Source organism: Erpetoichthys calabaricus, chromosome 14 (assembly GCF_900747795.2).
Source record: "Erpetoichthys calabaricus chromosome 14, fErpCal1.3, whole genome shotgun sequence".
In the NCBI taxonomy this organism is placed as follows: Eukaryota; Metazoa; Chordata; class Cladistia; order Polypteriformes; family Polypteridae; genus Erpetoichthys; species Erpetoichthys calabaricus.
Genome location: NC_041407.2, coordinates 2,895,010 through 2,917,884, shown reverse-complemented (window position 1 = coordinate 2,917,884; position 22,875 = coordinate 2,895,010). Strand labels below are relative to the sequence as shown.

General features: G+C 41.9%; 2 protein-coding genes across 9 annotated transcripts in view; one reads left to right on the top strand and one right to left on the bottom strand.

Annotated features, from left to right (window-relative positions):
• The window catches only part of map2k4a (mitogen-activated protein kinase kinase 4a), a 62,012-nt gene extending 59,371 nt beyond the window's left edge, over nucleotides 1–2,641 (bottom strand). For 2 of the 7 annotated variants that reach the window (XM_028820032.2, XM_028820034.2), the window contains exon 1: nucleotides 2,216–2,641. In XM_028820032.2, coding sequence (XP_028675865.1) covers nucleotides 2,216–2,327 — 112 coding nt within the window. In that variant the 5' untranslated portion in view covers nucleotides 2,328–2,641. Of the gene's footprint in view, nucleotides 1–2,014; nucleotides 2,165–2,215 lie in introns of those variants that run through there. The other 5 variants (XM_028820036.2, XM_028820037.2, XM_028820041.2 and 2 more) reach the window with 3 other exon arrangements.
• A 6,152-nt stretch (nucleotides 2,642–8,793) lies between these two features.
• On the top strand, nucleotides 8,794–22,579 carry tmem220 (transmembrane protein 220). 2 transcript variants are annotated; one of them, XM_028818330.2, is made up of 6 exons: nucleotides 8,804–8,984; nucleotides 9,238–9,267; nucleotides 9,913–9,973; nucleotides 14,728–14,851; nucleotides 16,792–16,851; nucleotides 18,598–22,579. In XM_028818330.2, exons 1-6 carry the CDS (start codon nucleotides 8,865–8,867, stop codon nucleotides 18,728–18,730), a joined length of 528 nt encoding a protein of 175 aa, XP_028674163.1. In that variant the 5' UTR covers nucleotides 8,804–8,864; the 3' UTR covers nucleotides 18,731–22,579. The 2 variants fall into 2 exon arrangements, with proteins under 2 accessions (XP_051774859.1, XP_028674163.1); XM_051918899.1 differs by lacking the exon at nucleotides 16,792–16,851 and having other exon boundaries at nucleotides 8,794–8,984.
• Nucleotides 22,580–22,875: the final 296 nt, after the last annotated feature.

Genomic DNA, 22,875 nt, shown 5'->3' with positions numbered 1-22,875 from the left:
TCTGGCTTAAGTCCACTTTGTTCATTGCTTGTTTAACAGTGCACATCAAATTCCAGTCCAGGTTTTTGGCTAGACAGCAAATATGGGAGTCCACCTGGACATTGCAGTCTGGGCTTTTGGTTTGCACAGAACAGGCTCCTGGATGGACAGTGCTTATCGAGTTGAAGTCATGGTAGTTGGTTAGCCATCACAAACATATAATCACACAGCTAAAGTGCAGGTTGCTCAACTGGTTATGCACACTGTACTACAATAAGAGTTGATTGATGATGGATGCTTCAAGGGGCTCACCAGTACATATTGTGCTCCTACTCACCGCTCACAATACATTGTAAAGCCATCGGTCCACTTTACTAGTTGGCTAGCACTGAAAAATGCTGCTGTAGTATAAGCTGCTGGCTGGGCAGTACCTAATGGGCTCTAATCTGGCTTACAGTACAGTTTTACTGGCTAACTAGCCAGGCACAAATTAAATACTAGACACGACATACTGAACTCAAATCCAGAGGAAGACGGCCAACCGTACAGAGCGTGGTGAAGTCCAGGGCCTGCCTTCACATACATACAGAACTCAAATATGAGTTTCCATCTTTACAATACATACTGAGCTCCTGCTAAATTTGCTATTTCTTGTTTTGTTCTAGGCCCAGCTGTTGAATGGACAGTCCAGTCTAGGATACTGAGATACTTGGAAGTGCATACCCGCCTTAGAGTTCAATTTTCTTACTTGCCAAGACAAACAGGTAAAACACAGGTGCAAAATGCTGGTTGGACAGAGTGGAATTTACCTCAGTCCAGCCTGTTAGAGAGTGGGGGCAGATCCCAAACTGAACAGCGCATTGAGAACTCCTGTATAGTTTCCAGATGGCCACTGTCTTTACACTGCACCATGTTGTTTAGTCCAAGTTACTGACTGGCCAGTATGAACTGCGGTTCTCTCAAGTAGGTTGGTTGGCCAGCCAAGGAAGACTCGGCTGCACTGAGCTGTGCTTACTGGGCTCCAGTCTGAGTTAATCACAGACACAGTGTTTTACGGTCCAGATTTATTTATTTTTTTTGGCCTGGATAGGAAAGTCAGGTACAGTCTGAAAGTGCATATTCCAGATGGTACTGAGCCTGATGAACTCCAGTGCAGGTTCCTGGCTGGCCAAAAAACGATAAACTGAGACTGCCTGTCTTTACGGTGCATTGTGTGTGTCCTGCTTTAAGTTACTCACATGGTGCATTTCAATCTAAGTTACTGACTGGTCACTTCTTGTCGAGACCTCACTAAGTTAGCGGGCAGAGACGGACTCGGTTCCAGTGTTGGATCTTGACTGCTTATTGATTTCCAGTTCATTTTTCTATCTGACCAGGACAGTCAAGCAAATGGCAGGCTGAACATACTATGCTGGAGTCCAGGCTGGCCAGGACAGTTAACACAGTACATACCAATCTACAGTCCAGGTCCCACAAACTGAGCTATTTAAGGGACCGTCCTTATTGCACTGGAGTCCAGATCTACTGAATGAACTGACACAACGGCCAGTCAGTTCAAATTTGTGGCTGGCCAGGCAGACAGTCTGGGTCCCTGTGTTCACAATGCACATTGAACTAAAGTCCAGTTAGTTGGCTGGCTAGCTGGCGGGCCAAAACAGGACAATTATGGGTTACGTCCACGAATGCCTACTGAACCCCAGTCCAGGCTAACGGCAGGCCACTACGGTCCATACGGGAAGCCTGCCCTTCCAGCACATCCTGGGCCCCGGACCGCTTCACTGGCTGACCCGCTGTGGGCTCTCATACCAGTGACTGACCGGACAGTACACACTACTCCCTGGTCCAAGTCCTTCTGAGTTCGCCTTCATATCAGGCCTCGGTATATTAAAACCCTCTCCAAGGCCTACGAACGAACGGGGATACAAATCCCTGCCCTTCATAAGCCGTGTCCGAGCTCGCGGGCTCCGGCTCTTCATTTTACACACGCGTCGGTTAAAAAAAAAAAAAAAAAACTCTCTACAATAGTCCCACTTACCGGACAGCGAAACTCGGGAAGCGCAGCCCCACTTGTGTGAATCCCTCTCCGCGCTATCGCGATGAGCTTCGGAAGACTCGAGCAGCTGCGAGTGCGACGCTCCCCCCGAGCGCGAGAGGCCTAGCCGCAGAGGCGACAGGGAAACGCGAGGAGTCGCGAGACGCGGACAAAGAAAGGAGGCCACAGCGTGGCGGAGCTCACCCTGCATGCTGCTCACGGAGATGTGCTGGGCCGCGGGCTGCGAGTGCGCCGCCGGGCCCGGGCTGTTGCCGGACGAGCCCGTGGAGCCGCCGCTGGGGCTGGGAGTCGCCATTGTGGTGCGTCTGAATCCAGCAGCTCGGAGGCTGCAATGCAGTAAGTTCACCCTTTACAGAAGGAGGCAGGACACCTAGCTTCAGGATTTAGTATAGCAGTGAGAGGGTGAGGCAGGACGGCGAGCATCAATGCCGAGCGGAACCGAGACAGCAGGACACCGAGCTGGAGGGCTCGGTTTGCAGGAGAGAGCGGGAAATGGAGCTGAGACGGCAGGGCAATGACTGTCAGTCGTGAGCATCGCAGAGGCGGCAGAACGAGCAGCTTCGGGATTCGGCGGAGCGGGGGCAGTAAGCCGTAACAGAGAGAGAGAGGGAGGGGGGGGCTTGACACTGAGCGAGCCTCCGACTGGGGAGAGCTTACTGAGCGGAGGGGGACATGCCAGTGACGAGCACAGCACACAGAGGGGGACACGGAGATTCTCGAAACTCCGTGGACTGTACAGAATAAAACCGGTGACAACAGGACATGGAGCGTCAGAACCAGTGAGCAGGGTGACACATACCGAGGATAAGCATAGCAGAGAAAGCGGAGCTGAACTGGAAACTGACTGACTGTAGAACTCTGGACTTTATTCAATTGGACAGAAGCAACATCTAAACAGTGACAAGAAGACAGCGAGTGTAGTTTATGAGCAGGGCGCCAAACTACAATCATTGACAAAGCAGAGATGAATTGGAAATTGACATTACTTGGGGACTGCAATACTCAATAGAATAAAACCTTAGCAGTAGAGTGTTGTACCGTGTTAGCCATAGATTGATACAGGAGAAGGCAGGGTGAAATGACACCTTTTATTGGCTAACTAAATAAAATGACAAATGCAAGCTTTCGAGGCAGCTAAGGCCCCTTCATCAGGGAAGGTGTAACAAAGAAACTGAAAAATACTCAAGCTTATATTGGGACAGCTGCCTCGAAAGCTTGCATTTGCAATCTATAAAAGGTGTCATTTCACCCTACTTCCTCCTGTAGAATAAAACCTGAAAAAACCAGAGCCCCATAACAGTGACAGCAGGACTTGGAGATTCAAAACTGAGTATAGTTTACCAAGCAGGGTGGCAAATTGTCAGTAATAAGCAGAGAAGAGACAACAGGACTGAATTGGAAATTAACAGTACTCAGGATTGTAATACTTAACAGAATAGAAAGAGCAGGAAGACAGAACCTCTAAATCAGTTCATTTCACTGACAATGGGATGCAGAGATTCAGAACCAAGTGTAGTTTAGTGGGCTGGGTGACGAATACCAATAATAAGTATAGAAGAGACATTTTTCTAGTCAGTCATTTTGTAGCCCACTTATTCCTGAACAGGGCCGCATGGGGTGCTGGAGCGTACCCTAGCAAGCATAGGGGTACAGTCCATCACTGGGTGAACACGCACACACAGCACAGACTTGGGCCAATTCACCTAACCTGCATGTCTTTGGATTGTGGGAGGAAACCAGAGATCCTGGAGGAACAGACAGCAGGACTGAATTGGAAACTGACAATAGTTGAGACTGCAGATCACTGGGCGTTACAACAACAACAACATTTATTTATATAGCACATTTTCATACAAAAAGTAGCTCAAAGTGCTTTACATAATGAAGAAAAGAAGAATAAAAGACAAATAAGAAATTAAAATAAGACAACCTTAGTTAACATAAAAAGGAGTAAGGTCCGATGGCCAGGGTGGACAGAAAAAACAAAAAAAAACTCCAGAAGGCTGGAGAAAAAAAATAAAATCTGTAGGGGTTCCAGGCCACGAGACCGCCCAGTCCCCTTTGGGCATTCTACCAAACATAAATGAAATAGTCCTCTTTGTAGTTAGGGTTCTCACGGAGTCACTTGATGCTGATGGTTATACAGACTTCTGGCTTTTAATCCATCCATCATTGTTGGAACATCATGGTGCTTTGGGTAGATGGTGGTGGCACAATACTTAATAAAACAGAAAGAGCTGGAAAACAGAACCTCAAAACAATGACAACAGGACATGGAACTTCAGAACCAAGTATAGCTTTCTGAACAAGGTGAAAAGTCAAGCAAAATGACACCTTTTATTGGCTAACTAAAAAGATTACAATATGCAAGCTTTCGAGGCAATTCAGGCCCACATGAACAAGGTGACAAATACGAATAATAAGTATGGCAGAGATAGCAGGTGAAGGAACATTGGGATGTAGTGTAGTGGGGCTACAAGATATAAAAAAAGACTATATCTGAAAGAGGACGACATTGAGCCTTAGACTGAGTATAGTTTACTGGACGGAGGGGTAAATGACAGTAACAAGCAGAGTGGACAGAGTGGGACATGGAGATGCACAAAACTCCAGCTAATTTAGTCATCGGGGCACTAAAGTTCAATTTTAAGCATAGCAGAGACAGTGGGGCTGATTTAAAGAATGACTGTTAGCAATTGCAGAACTCTGGACTGCAATACACACTAGAATAAAATCAGAAAAACGACAAAAACCTCAAAACAGTGACAGCAGGATATGGCGCTTCAAAACAGAGTATAGTTTGCTGAGCAGGGTGACAAATACCAAATAATAAGCCTACTGTAGCTGAAATAGCAGGACTAGGATCTTTGGGATTTAGTTTAGTGGGGCAGCAAGCAGTAATAGAGAGTATATATACAGTATATCTGAGAGAGGAGGACATAGAGCTTCAAACTGAGTGTAGTTCACAAAGCAGAGGGGCAGCAAGCCATAATAGAAAGCATATCTGAAATACTAAGTACAGTATATTACACCCAGCAAGAAAACTGAGCTTAAAACCAAAGTATACCAGAGGCTGCAGGACACTGAGCCTGAAAAACTGAGCAGGGTAGAAAATCTCGATAATAAGCATAGCAGACTGTAGGACCCAGTGCTGGTAAATCCAGTATAATCGACACTATGGAACATGACTACAATACTCCGATAGTACAGACAACAGGAAGAGAGAGGCTCATGGGATGCAGAGCCTCAAAACCCCAGTATAGTTTACTCATCTAGACACCAAATTTCGGTAATAAGTGAAACAGAGGCAGCAGGACTCTTGAGCCAAAAAATCAAATATAGTTGAAAGTCTAGTAAAGGCATCTGAAAATTCATAACTATGAATACCAGAAACAGCATCTTCTTTTGGCTGCTCCCGTTAGGGGTTGCCACAGCGGATCATCTTCTTCCATATCTTTCTGTCCTCGTCATCTTGTTCTGTTACCCCCATCACCTGCATGTCCTCTCTCACCACATCCATAAACCTTCTCTTAGGCCTTCCTCTTTTCCTCTTACCTGGCAGCTGTATCCTTAGCATCCTTCTCCCAATATACCCAGTATCTCTCCTCTGCACATGTCCAAACCAACGCAATCTCGCCTCTCTGACTTTGTCTCCCAACTGTCCAACTTGAGCTGACCCTCTAATGTCCTCATTTCTAATCATATCCATCCTCTTCACACCCAATGCAAACCTTAGCATCTTTAACTCTGCTACCTCCAGCTCTGTCTCCTGTGCCGCCGTCTCCAGCCCATATAACACAGTTGGTCTCACTACAGTCCTGTAGACCATCCCTGTCACTCTTGCTGATACCCGTCTGTCACAAATCACTCCTGACACTCTTCTCCACCCATTCCACCCTGCCTGCACTCTCTTCTTCACCTCTCTTCCACAATCCCCATTACTCTGTACTGTTGATCCCAAGTATTTAAACTCATCCACCTTCGCCAACTCTACTCCCTGCATCCTCACCATTCCTGACGGTAACCCTCCGAATACCTGAAACAGCAAGTTTTAATAATATATTTTGTAGAGATAGCAGAGCACTAAGGCTCAAAACTGAACACCATTTAGTCACCAGGGTGACAAATGTTATAAATAAGCACAGAAAAGACAGCAGGAATAATGAGTAGGAAAATCAAGTGCATCTAAGGTGGATGGATACTGGACTGCAGTAGAGTACAGTATATAATTGAAATAGCAAGAAACAGAGTCTCAAAATTGATTAAAACCAACAGAGCGAGGCCCCAAATATCAATAATGAGCATTGCAGGGATAGCAGAGCACGGAGTTACAAGAAATGGATTCGTCTAGACAGGGAGTTGTAAAACTTGGTGTTACAGAGGTAGCAGATCTCTGAAAATGGTATATAGCAGAACATGCCGTTTCATTATTCAACACTGCAGAAATAATAAGACAAATTCTAAAACCAAGTATTGCAGACACTCTAAAACTTGAATATACCAAAGACAGAAGAAAACAGAGTCAAAACTGAGTATGCCTGAGACAGCGGCACTGGAATTCAGTGATTGGCATATTCTGCATCCTAATAAGTGTGGGCAGTGAGTTCTAATACACACAAAAAAAAAAAATACACGGTTACTGTAGTGCTCAATACATGTTTTGGTAGTTTGTTCCAGAGTCCCACAAGTACTTCCTGGCTTCAGTCCTGAACACACTTCCTAATTTCCATTGCTGTCCTCGAGTATTTGATTCACCCTTAAGCTGAAAGAATGTTGCTGGATCTACTTTATCAAGACCTTTGAGGATTTTAAATACCTGGATTGGGTCCCCACACAGTCTCCTCTGCTCGACACTAAACAGGCTTAATTCTCTGAGTTTGTCACATTAGGACATGTCCCTAAGTCTTGGGATGCACTTCATTGCTCTCCTCTGCACAGCTTCAAGTGCTGCTATGTCTTTCTTGTAGTGCTGTCACCAGAACTGCACACAATCCACCAGATGTGGTCTTACTAGTGCATTATATAGTTTGAGCATAATGTCCCTTGACAAAAATTCCACTGTTTTTATGTTACAACCTAATGTTTTATTTTAAATATATCTATCTATGGCTCTGCTTTGTGGGGATCCCCTCTGATAGTGTCAGGTAACATGTTAATAGGTTTGTCCATCCATTTACTTTTTCAAGTGCTTGTTCACATCTGTCTATCTATCTATGTAATCCTGCCTACTATACCAAATTCTATCTATCTATCTATCTATCTATCTATCTATCTATCTATCTATCTATCTATCTATCTATCTATCTATCTATCTATCTATCTATCTATCTATCTATCTATTATATAATGCCTTTTATCTATCTATCTATCTATCTATCTATCTATCTATCTATCTATCTATCTATCTATCTATCTATCTATCTATCTATGTAATCCTGCCTACTATACCAAATTCTATCTATCTATCTATCTATCTATCTATCTATCTATCTATCTATCTATCTATCTATCTATCTATCTATCTTATAGTGCCTTTCTTATCTATCTATCTATCTATTTATTATATAGTGCCTTTCATATCTGTATATCTATCATATAGTGCCTTTCCTATCTATCTATCTATCTATCTATCTATCTATCTATCTATCTATCTATCTATCTATCTATCTATCTATCTATCTAATCCTGCCAACTACGCTAAAATATCTATCTATCTAATTTCTACATTGACCCCAAAGTGCAGAAACTGGGCAACAACAGCTCACTTTTGTAGGCTTGGCATCCACTTATAAGCAGAAGTTGGTTGGATCAAAAACCTGCAACCACAGTGGGTCCCCAGTGTCGAGTTTGGGAACCGCTTGTTTATAGTTTAGAGAGTGGAGCAAAAGAATTGAGCAAAACTGACATTGATGTATGATCACTATAAAATGAATGACACAACACCATATTAGAGCATGACGCCTATCCTCAATACCAAGTATATCTTCAGCAGTCTAATATATATTGACAGTACATTCTATTAGAAAAGCATACTGGTCTCCCAGATTTTGTCAAGGAAAGGACTCAGCTATCTTCAGTGCTGTGTGATGGAAGACATCTTAAGTTAAATAAAATAAAATATTTTTTATGTAACATTCTTTATTATGGGGCGGCACGGTGGCACAGTGGTAGCGCTGCTGCCTCGCAGTAAGGGTTCCCATCTCGGGTCCTCCCAGTGTGGAGTTTGCATGTTCTCCCCGTGTCTGTGTGGGTTTCCTCCGGGTGCTCCCGTTTCATCCCACAGTCCAAAGACATGCAGGTTAGGTGCATTGGCGATCCTAAATTGTCCCTCATGTGTGCTTGGGGTGTATGTGTGTGTGTGTTCTGTGGTGGGCTGGCACCCTGCCTGTGCAGGTTGTGCTGGCTGGGATTGGCTCCAGCAGACCCCATGACCATGTATTAGGATATAGCGTGTTGGACGATAACTGACTGATTCTTTATTATTTAGTATTTTTATGTATGATATAATTTTTTTGGAATTGTACTGATTTATAGCACGTAACTTAAAGCTCTTAAACCAGGACACCTAGCGTTAAAACTGCGTCAATCGCCCTGAAGCCGGATACGCTATACTATGTAGGCAACGTATAACAAACGATATTCTTTTACTTCGAGTATTACTATTATTATTATTTTGATGTATCATTCTTTGCGTGTAGAGAAATGGATACTGGGAATTGTATTGTAAAACTTAACAAAATTACACATTCACAAACTACAATATCCAAAATGCAACGGGATAACTTCCGTTTTTTTTTCCTCTTCTTCTTCTTCGAGTGGAGAGGAAACCAAAATGAAAAGCGAGGCTTCCAAACGTGAATTGAGCAGTTCATTCCTGCGTTGTTTCCCGGCCATGTGGCGAATGTGCAACTTTTGCATGGGCTGCTTTTTCGCTTTAGCCGCTTACGTGCAGGCAAGTAGAAGTCGGGCCGGCCGAGTGCCCTCTCGGGTCTTGTAGTCCTCCTGGAATCGAAGTGCGCGTATTGAGTTTTTAAAACGCGTACCGTGCAAACGTAAACAATAAAAAAAAATGCAAATTACGAAGCGCTTACTTGTCTCGCTATGTTCAGTAGAAGAGACAAGAGTGTCATGTCAAGAGTCTTTACCTTTCTTTTTTATTTACATTTCAAAAGATTTGTGATCACAGCCGAGTTGTCTTTTTACAGGTGAACGACCCAGATGCCGGAATCTGGATGGTAAGTATCGGATTGTTTAACGTAATTAAAAACTAGAGAGCTAGTGCCTGCTGCAATTTATACGCTCAACTAAGTGGCTTTTATGATGTTGGAAAATACTTAATTTACAGTAAATACGTCGTTTAAACTGACACAGGAGTTAGTTACTGCGCTTGGAAAATGCCATGGGCACAGACTGATTTTTATCAGTTTTCTTTATGCTGTTAATGTGGATTTGCCCAGGGGTTTGGCATGTGGTGGACTGGCACTCCGTCCAGTTACGTTTCCTGCCCTGTGCCCCCTGCCGTGATTTTTATCATATGTTCCTTGGACGAATGCTTGAGAAGAATGAACCGAATGGAATCCGCTTTCCTATCGCATCCTGAAACTTACAACTCCGATCTGGCCCACTGAGGGAAGGCGAGCGGTCGTCCTTTGGCGTGGTGGACCCATTAATGGTCTTGGAAATTCATTTATTCTTCTTGCCAGGGTTTCAGAAACCTGCGAGAACTGTTGGTAGGTGTGAACAAACATTGATCGGAAATCCACAGTAAGCAATCACCCATTTAAGAGCCTACTAGTAGAATATTAAAAAAAAAAGATGTTTCTTTTTATTCATTTTAGACAAAACCTTTTTCTGATGCTCTGCTGTCTGTTTCTCCACAGGCTGCCTACATCATACCATCAGGGCTGTGTTTTATGGTCTGTGTCATTCCTGCAATAACAGGTATAGAATACTCCTAAATAATTCTAAAGTTCTTTTCACAAAAAGCACTCCAGCTTTATCTGTAACTCAAATCACCAAAATATAAATTGAAATTTTAGCGGGTATTAATATAAAGTAATATTTAATTAACCAATGTTAAGTATTTTTTTTTTTAACATAACAATGCCTTTCGAAAGCCTGCACCACATAATGGCGCTTTCCAGGTCTAGAGCTAAAGTACTGCTAACCCACGTGGCACAAAGGACAACTTCAGTGACCTGCTTGGGATTATAGTGTGAGTAAGCGTATTCTCTGAAGCATGTACTTGATGGACTACAGCCATATTTTGATGTGTTTGCACCAGTAAGACTTGCAACAAATACTCATTACACTTTAATAATATAACTAGAAATGCTACCCGTCTAAGACAGGTTGATATCTTAAGTAATCAACGCAGACCGTTAACATTTGCAGTACACCGTGCAGTGTGATGTCTCTGTTATATGCCATTGTGTGTGGGATTCATAAAGCAGTGTGAATGTTTGTTTGAGATGTGGCAGCTGTTGGAATGAAAAATGCAATGCATTTCACTGCTACAAACGTTTGTGATGTGCCATCTGTTGGAAGGATGGAGACATAGCAACCACACAGACACTTCTATTATTAAAGTGGACTAGCTATGCTACCTGTCTAAGAGAGGTTGAAATCTAACTAATCAACCCAAACCTCAGCATTAGTGTTTGCAGTGCATTATGGAATACTGGGTCTCTGTTATGTGCCGTTTGGTATGGGATTTACACAAGCTGTGTTTCTGATATGCCATCTATTGACAAATTCCTAATGCAAGAAATTTTATATAACTAATAAAGTGAATTATCACATGCAATGCATTTTATTACTAGAAATGTTTGAGATGTGCCATCTGTTGGAATGATCGAGACATAGCAACTGGAAGGACACACAGACCGTTATCCTGTTATTAAAGTGAATTACAGAAAACTGAACTGACATGGAGAGATGTATTGTAGCTGTTCTGTTTCTACATGGGTTTCCTTTCAGCTTTTCCATTTTTCCCTCCCAAAGCCTTGCTGCATATCAGGATTATTGGGGACTCTAAACTGGCCTGGTGTGAGGGAGTTTGGTGAATGTGGAAGTGTGCCACATGGTGAGTTAGTGCCTTGTCCAGGGTTGGTATCAAGTGCAGTGAGGATGGGCATCGATTCTCTGTGATGTGGCTTCAGATAAGTGGGGCTGGAAAGTCAGTGGATGAATTGTTTCACTCAGAATTAAGCGTGAGTAATTGTAGGCCAGTGCCTAAGCCACCAGCCCAAAGGAGACGTGTAGAGTAGTGGGGTTCATTTTTCAAAAGTTTGTTTAGCCACAGGAGCAAAAGAACTTGCTGTGTGTTTCATAAAATATTGTAAACATGTACTTTTTCTGTCAAATCAACGGACTTTTTGTCCTGTTTACTGTGTTTGCCACCGTTAAATATCCTAGCAGATCAGGTTACCATATTTTATTACTTGGCAACTGTCTACAAGTATACATTCTCTCAGATGAAATATAATGCAAGCGTAGGAATTTCGTTTTACCATAGTACAGACTGTAGCACATTAATCAAAAACAAGACATACCCTTGGGCTGTGGGATAACTGGTCTAATTTACAGATGCTTTTTTCTAAGTGAATCTGAATCTGTTCAATTTTTCATGTAAGTGCCTTTATATTAAATGTCAAACAGTGAGGACAAAGCTCTGTAACGTCTCCCAACATAGCACTCAAATTTATAACAATCAACGTTATGGCAGCAACGGGAAAAAATTGGCGATGTATGCTGTTGTCTGTGCCGCACAGTCACTCTTCTACCTTCGCCATTTTAGCAAATGGTGGGGGACCCTCCATACCCACATTGCTAGAATCGGGGGGCCAGTGTTCATCCTCGGCTCAACAGACACCGCTGACAACGCACGAGGGTCCTTGGTGTTGTATTTGCTCTCACAGGTTGTTTATATTGCACTGCTGCCGCTGGCCTAAAAGTGAGAATCCCATTGAATTTTATGCAGATGACGGTAAACTTGAACTTGGTGGCGGCGGCCGGGAAAGCCAAACTTGTAGATCGTGAGTGGCAGCTAAATTGTAATACTCAAGTTTGAAAGAATCAAGCAAGTTGATCAAGACTTGGAGATGCTTTCCAGTTCTATACAAGGTGAGACACAAAAATAATTGGATTGGTTAAAAAAAATATATATATACAGTATATTGATGAATTACATTCTAAACATTGTCACCTTCTACAGTGGTGTGAAAAACTATTTGCCCCCTTCCTGATTTCTTATTCTTTTGCATGTTTGTCACACAAAATGTTTCTGATCATCAAACACATTTAACCATTAGTCAAATATAACACAAGTAAACACAAAATGCAGTTTGTAAATGGTGGTTTTTATTATTTAGGGAGAAAAAAAAATCCAAACCTACATGGCCCTGTGTGAAAAAGTAATTGCCCCCTGAACCTAATAACTGCAATCAAGCGTTTGCGATAACTTGCAATGAGTCTATTACAGCGCTCTGGAGGAATTTTGGGCCACTCATCTTTGCAAAATTGTTGTAATTCAGCTTTATTTGAGGGTTTTCTAGCATGAACCGCCTTTTTAAGGTCATGCCATAGCATCTCAATTGGATTCAGGTCAGGACTTTGACTAGGCCACTCCAAAGTCTTCATTTTGTTTTTCTTCAGCCATTCAGAGGTGGATTTGCTGGTGTGTTTTGGGTCATTGTCCTGTTGCAGCACCCAAGATCGCTTCAGCTTGAGTTGACTAACAGATGGCCGGACATTCTCCTTCAGGATTTTTTGGTAGACAGTAGAATTCATGGTTCCATCTATCACAGCAAGCCTTCCAGGTCCTGAAGCAGCAAAACAACCCCAGACCATCACACTACCACCACCATATTTTACTGTTGGTATGATGTTCTTTTTCTGAAATGCTGTGTTCCTTTTACGCCAGATGTAACGGGACATTTGCCTTCCAAAAAGTTCAACTTTTGACTCATCAGTCCACAAGGTATTTTCCCAAAAGTCTTGGCAATCATTGAGATGTTTCTTAGCAAAATTGAGACGAGCCCTAATGTTCTTTTTGCTTAACAGTGGTTTGCGTCTTGGAAATCTGCCATGCAGGCCGTTTTTGCCCAGTCTCTTTCTTATGGTGGAGTCGTGAACACTGACCTTAATTGAGGCAAGTGAGGCCTGCAGTTCTTTAGACGTTGTCCTGGGGTCTTTTGTGACCTCTCGGATGAGTCGTCTCTGCGCTCTTGGGGTAATTTTGGTCGGCCGGCCACTCCTCGGAAGGTTCACCACTGTTCCATGTTTTTGCCATTTGTGGATAATGGCTCTCACTGTGGTTCGCTGGAGTCCCAAAGCTTTAGAAATGGCTTTATAACCTTTACCAGACTGATAGATCTCAATTACTTCTGTTCTCATTTGTTCCTGAATTTCTTTGGATCTTGGCATGATGTCTAGCTTTTGAGGTGCTTTTGGTCTACTTCTCTGTGTCAGGCAGCTCCTATTTAAGTGATTTCTTGATTGAAACAGGTGTGGCAGTAATCAGGCCTGGGGGTGGCTACGGAAATTGAACTCAGGTGTGATACACCACAGTTAGGTTATTTTTTAACAAGGGGGCAATTACTTTTTCACACAGGGCCATGTAGGTTTGGATTTTTTTTTTCTCCCTAAATAATAAAAACCATCATTTAAAAACTGCATTTTGTGTTTACTTGTGTTATATTTGACTAATGGTTAAATGTGTTTGATGATCAGAAACATTTTGTGTGACAAACATGCAAAAGAATAAGAAATCAGGAAGGGGGCAAATAGTTTTTCACACCACTGTATATACCGATCTTTACACTGCTCCATACGTGCCTTTGATTGAAACAGTGCTGGAAGTCTTCCTGCTTGAGGTGCTTCAAACAGGCTTGCCATGTCTGTCTTCACTTCATCCATTGAAGAAAAAAATGTGTTCCCGTCAGGTCACTTTTGATTTTCGGGAACAAGTAAAAATCACAGGGAGCTAAATCGGGCGAATAGGGAGGATGATTGAGGACAAAAACTGCTTTACAGGAAAAGCATTGTGTGCGGGACAGTTGTCTTGTCTCGCTGTTAGCTTTTTGTCGCGGCAACTTGTGTAGCGATTGATGTGCAGATACTGACTGGGCTCTTCACAGGATATACCGAGCCGGTCGGCGTGTAGGAGGGGATATAGTTCTATGAATTACGTCCGGCCAACCTCCAGACGGTTTTCCAGGAAAGCCCCAAGCCCAGTCCAGTTATTTTTGTGTCTCACCTCGTACACGGGCTCCACCAAATTCTGTGCAAGCCAATGTCCACTTAAACTGCAGTAGTTGTTTTTTTTCCCATCCATTTCTTTCACCCTTCTAGAAATCCTATCTGAGAAGCATCCGGAGATAAGGCAGGAAGGAGCTGTGCATTCTTTACCAGTTCATCAGAGGACACTCTGATTCACACGTCCACACTTGGTCACACTGGACTCAATCAGATATATTCAGCTTTTGGGATTCCTATTCTGTGAAACCACTTTATTAGAATAAATGGAGATTTACTAATCCATTGTATTGTGCTTCCTCGCGTTTTGTGATGGCGCCGTGATAAATGTTTTCACTTAAATGAATTATTTGGGTGGCCCCACAGGCGGTGCTGCTGTGATGCGAGAAAAAGTTCAAATTTGCCTGACAATAAAGTATTGCTGTCATTTATTTTAGAGAATTTAATATGGAGTCAGCTGTCTGATTTGCATATGGCTTCCTGCCTTATCGTTGCTGGTGCTCTGGGTCTGTCAGTCTACAGAAATGCAACCAAGAACATCCTCCATGAGGAGGAAGGCAGGTACGTGACTTGCGGCAAATGCAGAGCGGGTAGAGCCCCCCCAGTTAGTGTATTTACTGGCTCGTCACCGGCCCAGGTCCAGGGTTCATTTGGTGTAAGTCAGGCCTAAAACTCATTTACGTTTGGGTACAGCAGAAAGTTTATTTAAGGAGCCTGGCGGTGAGAAGTGTCTCCAGAATGTGGCCTGTGATGTCTATTGATTTTTATTTTTATTTTTTTTTACTTTATTAAAATCAAATAGCATTCCATACAAATAACTCAAGTTTTACAAAAAAAAGGTTTGAAACAAATCGGCCCCCAACCCTGAGAAAGAGAGCTAGGCCAGCAGAGTAAAACTTAAATAAGTAAATGGATAAATTTTAAGAAATGAATAAAGATAAATGGAGTAAAAGAGGGGAGAGAACCTGCTTCCTCAATTTAAATGCTTATTCTAAAATGTTATTGCGCAGTGCGAATTTGATTTTTTTCCAGTTTCAAATAGTATATAACATCAGTTACCCACTGACTGAAAAGAGGAGAGTTAGGATTCTTCCAATTGAGCGAGATAACTCTACGTGCCAATAGTGTAGTAAAGGCCATTACAGTTTGTTAGTCCTTCTCCCCTTTAAGCCCCTCTGGGAGTACCCCAAATACAGCTCTTAGGGGATTAGGAGGGATTGGGACACCAAGGCTGTCTGAAAGGCATTTAAAGATTTTGGTCCAAAATGATGTTAATTTGGTGCAGGCCCAAAACATGTGGCCCAGTGAGGCTGGAGCTCGATTGCAGCGTTCGCAGGTTTGATCTCGCTTCCTGGAAACATTTTAGACAATTGTAAACGAGAGAGTTGCACTCGATAGATAATTTGGAGTTGAATAATTGTGTGCTTTGCACATATGGCGCTCCAGTGAATTCTCTGCATTGCTACTTTCCACTCCTTTGAGTGAGAGATCCTTTTCCCACTGTACTCTTGGATATTTGAAAGGGAGGGACTGCAGAATGGTTTTATATGTTACGGAAATGCTGTCTGAGTCCTCCAAGACTGAGCAATATTTTTTCCATCATAGAGGTAGGTGGGAGGTGAGGAAAATTGGGCAGGTTTTGTTTAACAAGGTTTCTAATTTGAAGACCTGGAAAGTTAAATTTGGAGTGTAATTGTTTGTAGGATGCAAAAACGTCTATGTGCAGATCTCTATGTGATTTAATCACGAATGTCTTCCAGACATTAAAAACTGTGTATGTTTGAGAGGGTGGAAAAAGGTGGTTCTCGTGTAGAGGTGTCACAGATAGGGAAGCTTTATCTTAAAATTCTTCCTACATGGGTTCCATATTCTGAGTGAGTGAAGCACAATTTAGGTTGTTAGTATTGGGGATAACTTCTATTTATTTGGGTGCAAAGCAAAGAATATAAAGAAGTACTACAGGATTTTATTTCTATTGCGGACCAATAATTTACTTAGGTGAATCAGTCGGGACTACAAACAAAACTATATTATTAATCATAATCCAGAAAACAAAATGGCTCTTAGGAAATGAACCGTGGCATTAAGATCATGACATTATTAAATTGTCGTCCTAATTTAACTGAATGATAAAAGTGGCCATTCGTTACTTTATCGCCATAACAGGGTTGGGTGGTGCGTGTGGCGATTTGGGGACGGTTATACGAATAACATATCGGTACAGAGTATTGAATGGTTAGTAATGATCATCCCTCAACAGACCCCAAACACATTAAAAGACATTTTAAATTCATTGGTTTGGTGGAGAAGACTCAAGTCTTAATCTCGCAGTTTATAGGTAGAAGGTACTGTCGTGAAATCTCTGTTTTAAGAATAAAATACTTTTAATATGTACACTTTGAATGTTGGAAAGATAACATCTCTGTCATTATGATATAAGTTACTCGTGTGATACTACTGAAAACACAAATGTGTAAGTGTGCTGTACTTTCTGTATTTAGGGAGTTTTTTGGTTTGCTGCTAGTTGCTGTATGGCTTCTCCTTTGTCGCCGTTCAGGCAAGTAAGTTATTTTTATTTCATTTTATTAACCTATTAATGTTTGACCATACACTGGAGACTTATAGCTGAAGTGAAAATCTCTCTATTATATAGACAAAATCCTGGGGCGAGATGAGACTTTGGCCATGAGATTTTTTTCCAAGTCCCACCCTCCTCTTCACCAATTCCGGTTAACGGCCCTCGCCTGCGGTCCTCTCACCTCTCATTGGTGTGAATGCTTTTGTCAGACGCAGTTCCTGCGCTCTCAGCCCTTATAAATTTTTACATTTTTTTCACTTAAAGTTCCCAATTAAGGAATGTCAAAATCCTATTGATGAATTTCATCCCGAAGGGATAACAACAGAAGAAATGAGTACACGGGCAATCCTAGCACCGAGAAACGATGAAGTCAAACGAATTAACGCGAAAAATGTCGATCTGTTACACGGCAAATTGGTTAAATGCGTATCGATAGACTCTGCTGAAACAATTGATGGTGATGGTGAGAAAGATGAAAACATCAACGTACAATATCATGAAGAATATCTACAACCGTTAACACCATCTGGTCTTCCACCGGCTGAATTACTGTTGACTGAAGGACGTATCGTAATGTTATTACGTAATTTATGTCTGAGTAAATAGCTACACAATAGGACAAGATTAGTTGTATTCAAAATTGGTTCAACAATTCTGACATGTAAAATTTTAACAGGTGACAAAGTTAATGTAGTATATCTTCAAGGGATAACATTACACAACAAAGGAGATCTTGATATAACATTCGTATTAAAATGTTAACCATTTCCCGTTAGAATAGCTTTTACAAAGATAATTAACAAATCACAGAGGTAAACATTCGAAAAAGTCGTTTTATTTAATAGCGCGAGAAAGAAATGAAATTCTCTCACAGGCAGTTGTACGTTGCGTTGTCACGATGCAAGTCCAAACACAGAATCAAAATTCAATGCAATATTGATGAAAATTTAATTCAAAAAATTGTTTTTTACAGTAAAAGTGTAAGTTTTAAAAATATTTACGTGTTAATTTCAAAGCCAAACAGAACAAAATTGTATAACGCAACATGAAACATAACTTACTTTCAAATTATTACGTTTTACTATGGTTAATTACTCGCTGTAATGTAAAATAGTTTGTTCTATTATGCACATGCAACAATTCCCATGAAAACAACAATCTGTTTAAATTGTACATCCGCTTCCCCATACGTGAGTGGCAGAACCGCAAAGAGGCTAACGGGTAGTGCAGGCCCAGGGGTTGGCGAGCGAGGCGAAAAAATAAAGTATCTGGTGGAGGCGTTGGGACAACTTTAGCTTTGTCTCCTGTCATTTGTTAAAGATTTTGTAGTCTTGTGTGGAGATTTAAGAGCAAACAGCTTTTCCTGCAGAATCCTCGGGCCCAGTTGTGCTCTGATAATGATTCTTTGTCATGCGTTTGGTTTCACTTTTCTATCCTCCGACTACCCAAAGCATGAATTGGATGTTAATCAGCGTCCAGGCTCTGAAATGCTAAATGTGCCAGTGGGCCAGGCGTTGGACTGACATTGGGCTCCCCTCAGATGTCTGTTGGCTTCACCAAGTTAAAACACCTAAAGGAAGGAAAAGGCATTCTCACAAATAAGCAAAGGAAAAAGCAGCTTCAGAAGATGGATATTAATAGACGAATGCAGTGTTTTGAGTGTTTGTCATTGTGCCTTCTGCACTGAATGTTGTTGACACGCTTATCATTTGCATTTTTATTTTATCAGGAATCCAGTTGGAGGACTGAGACTTTCAGCTGCAGGTGTAATTGTTGCATTTCCATTTGTGGCCTGGCTGTATTACCACGTGAACACACACCTGAGAGACTCCTGGCCCTCGCACTGTAAGACCGCCCTGTGAGAAGTAATGTAAAAGCATCTGAGCCACATTAAACCCCCTTGGAGACCACCGAGTGCATAAAGTTAAGAAATCAATGCTCATTAGCTAAGTATGAGGACAATATTTTTGATGATGCCAGGATGGTGTGTGTGTCCAGTTCAGTTATTTTGTAATATATGCCATATACTCGGCCTGGACTGAGTAAAATGGGGTTCAGGAAATGGATGATGGAGGCTGCACACCTCTTGACACGATAATAACCTGTGCTGATAGTGTTAACTGAAAATACGAACATCAATTGAAGACATTCCAGCAATGTGTCATCTATTTTATCACCAGTCTGACTTGCCAAGGTGGCAGATCACCAGAGCATTTCTAGCTGGCAATGACTGCATGGCACAAGTGATAAAAACTTTTAAAAACATTGGAAGAACTGATCATTTGCATTTGCATTTTCCCCTATGACTGTCATGTCTGAGATACCCTTTACAGTGTGGACGCAAGAGGCGCTGTTGCCCTGTGAAAAAGTAAAAAGCACCACGATTAATATTTCTCTTCCAATAAAGTGCACAAAGAACCGCACACGCCACAATTCTCCAATAATAATCCTAATACAATAAACAATCCTCCACTCCCAGCAGCTTAGTCACCCAACTCCGGCTCTCCTTGCTGGGTTTCCCAAAGTTCTTTAAATAGTCCATGACCCGGAAGTGTTTCTTTTCCGGGTCAACTGCCACATCCTCATTCCTCAAATAGCCCGGAAGTACTGCAGCCTTCCAGCCTCGTGACTTTGAAGTACTTCCGGGTTGTAGTAATAATGTAAATCCCCAGGTTCTTTGTGAGCTCCCCATGGCCCCCCAACAGGGCTGAGGAAATGGACTCCATGTCCCAGGATGCTCTGAGGGAATCCGGGGAACCGTTGCCATCCAGGGGAGCTGCTACCTAGTGTCCCGTTTGGGGGTCAGTATCCAGAAAAGCCTGCCTTTCTCCATTCTTCTTGCTTTGGGATGTCACGACCGGATTGAACAGCCGGCCGTCGATCACAACATCCATCATGATAATGCGGTCACCTGTTGTGCATCTTTTACACTCATTAGCTCCGTTCATCCATCGCAATGACTCTATTTCAAGATACAGTTTAATGTACATCTTTAGAATTTGGATCACTTTGTATGTTAAAAGTCTACTTCCCTGTGTACGCATTCTTTAGCCTCGGCCTGTGAAGTTTCAAAGTAAGAGTTGGCAGTTTTTACCACATCCCGTTGCATTGACAAAACACTAAAATGTCCGTCTTGTATCTTTCAGCGTGTTTCAGGTATTAGTATGTCCGTTGTACTGTTTTGTCTTCACAAGAACCAGTAGATAGCAAGGCTAATAAAACAACTCAAATGCTTTGAGAGAATATGGTGATCTGTGCACAGGGCAGGTCTTACAAACCTAATCACCGAATACGCAGGCAGACAACTCCGATCGCCTCTCCGCAGCACGTGCACATGCAGACTTCACAAGTTATGTTCACATTATGGCTGTGCAGTCAATTTTCCATACTCTATATCAGACCAACTCATTACAAACGCAATGGCTTCAAATCGGGAGTAGAAATATGGAGTCAAAGTTTTCCATTCATTTGCGTAATTTAGGCATCCCAGAACCCGATTTGACCAGTGACGTGCGGTGAGGTTCATGGCTGGTGACTCCTTCAGAGTCAGATTTACAAATCTATGAGCCCAGAAGAGTAGCTCATCCACTATTAAATTGGCCACATGCACATCGATATACTGGTTATGTTTCATATCTCATTAGCATTCTTTACACACACACAGGTAAGGCGCATATTTGACTAAGAAAGAACTTTATATTTATAGCGGCGAGAGAGAGTGGAAAGCACATTTGCTCCTCACCCTCCATGTGTTCTAAATTTGCCGTTGCAATTCCAAAATTCATACTCATTTAAAACAAATTAAAGTATAGAGTGGTGTTCAAAAAAACGGATTTCAATTTCGACCTTAATTGAAATAGTTGTTTTTTAAAGCTTTTAATGCTGATGCTTTAATCAATTTTAATACAGAAGGTTCAACAAAAGGATAACAAGAAAAACAAAAGAATCCGGTCAAAGTTCAGTTTTTAAATATTGGATTGTTTTTTTCTTAGTCTGATTCCATTTTCTTATAAAATTGAAAACCGTTTATGGTCTTATGTAAATGAAGTCCATGCGCCTATCTTCCTCCACGAAAATCAACGTCACTTTCTTGTAAAAGTCCTCCTTATTTCCCTTTAGTTTTAAAAGTCTCAATCTTCCATTTTGGCAGTCAGTTGGAACAGAAAAATAAAAATAAACGGACCGCTGCAGTGCACTTGACTTTCTGACATCGCTAGCTTATTGGCGCCTCTGCATAGAAGAACAGCAACGAGCACCTGTTGGGCTCACATGCGCCCCCTTCAGGACACCACGGTACCGTCTGCCTCACGTTGTGCCTTTTCACTGCGGTTTTATGTCCGATCAGCAAAACTACATGTCACACACATTCGTTAAAAATATTAGCCAGCCTGTGGAAAATCAGGGTGTACAGTATAATAAACGTGTCTGCAAACCTTCCTTAGAAGGCTGGCATCCTTCAAAATCTGCATTAAGATGCTGCAGATGTTCTATCAGACGGTTGTGGCGAGCGCCGTCTTCTACGCGGTGGTGTGCTGGGGAGGCAGCATTAAGAAGAGGGACGCCTCACGCCTTGACAAACTGGTGAGGAAGGCAGGCTCTATTGTGGGCACGGAGCTGAACAGTCTGACATCCATGGCAGAGCGACGGGGGCTCAAAAGGCTCCTATCAATTGTTGAGAATCCACTGCATCCACTAAATAGTATCATCTCAAGACAGAAGAGCAGCTTCAGCGACAGACTGCTGTCACTGTCCTGCTCCACTGACAGACTGAGAAGATCGTTCCTCCCCCACACTATACGACTTTTCAATTCCACCCGGGGTTGGGGGTAAACGTTAACATTATATAAAGCTATTGTCTGTTTTTTCCTGCATTGTTATCAATCTTTAATTCAATATTGTTTTTTGTATCAGTATGCTGCTGCTGGAGTATGTGAATTTCCCTTTGGGATTAATAAAGTATCTATCTATCTAATCTTGCCTACTATACCAAAATCTATCTATCTATCTATCTAATCCTGCCTACTATACCAAATTCTATCTATCTAACTATCTAATCCTGCCTACTATACCAAATTCTATCTATCTATCTATCTAATCCTGCCTACTATACCAAATTCTATCTATCTATTTATCTATTGGCGACATAGAGAGAGACAGTGACAGGCATTCATCAACCCTGTGTGTGAGGGAGAGCGCAGTCTGAGGTGAGGGGAGGCACGTCGCTGCCACACCTCACGCTTCTCTGCTGTATTTGAACAGGAAATGCGCAAATTCAGCGATTTGGTCTATAAAAATGATCAAAATAATTGGAATCATACAGAAAACAAATTTATAGCACAGACCACTCCACACATTTATTTTATGTTACCATTATGTTTTTTCCTCACCTGCATGCCTCCCCTGACCACATGTCCCCGGATTTGACCACTTTCAGACTGGTGACACTTTCTATGACAGTTTTTGAAAGTAAGATTGTGGACACGACGACTCTGAAGTGTTAATTTTGAACAAAACCACACAAAATGACACCTCTTAGTTGCCTCGAAAGCTTGCATATTGTAATCTTTTTAGTTAGCTAATAAAAGGTGTCATTTTGCTTCACTTTTCACTACGAACAAAACCACTCAAATTGATTTTGGTCTACACAGGTAGTGGGGTTGTGCTTTTTGCACACCAATGCGGTATAGTCGGGGAAGGAGAAAATATATTTTTTAAACAAAGAAATACGTACCCCCATTTTATTTTGCACTATAAAATATTGCCTTTCAGTATTGCACTGCTAAAACAGCACCTGTATGTTGGAGGAGACATGAGATGGACAGCAATGTTAGTGAGAACTGTGGCCGCAGTGCTTTCTGACTGGCCAATTTTCCACTCCCTGGTTCAGAATAAGTAGGCATATATTAAATGAATAAAATGTAACCTCATGTAAAGTGAAATATGCCAAATTTACTTTAAATCATAGTTTGCATGTAACCTCATGTAAAGTGAAATATGCCAAATTTAC

Coding starts and splice junctions, on each gene's coding strand:
- tmem220 (XM_028818330.2), top strand. CDS start 8,865: ATGAAAAGCGAGGCTTCCAAACGTGAATTGAGCAGTTCATTCCTGCGT. Junction 8,985..9,237: donor CTTTAGCCGCTTACGTGCAG/GCAAGTAGAAGT, acceptor GTCTTTTTACAG/GTGAACGACCCAGATGCCGG. Junction 9,974..14,727: donor TGTCATTCCTGCAATAACAG/GTATAGAATACT, acceptor CATTTATTTTAG/AGAATTTAATATGGAGTCAG.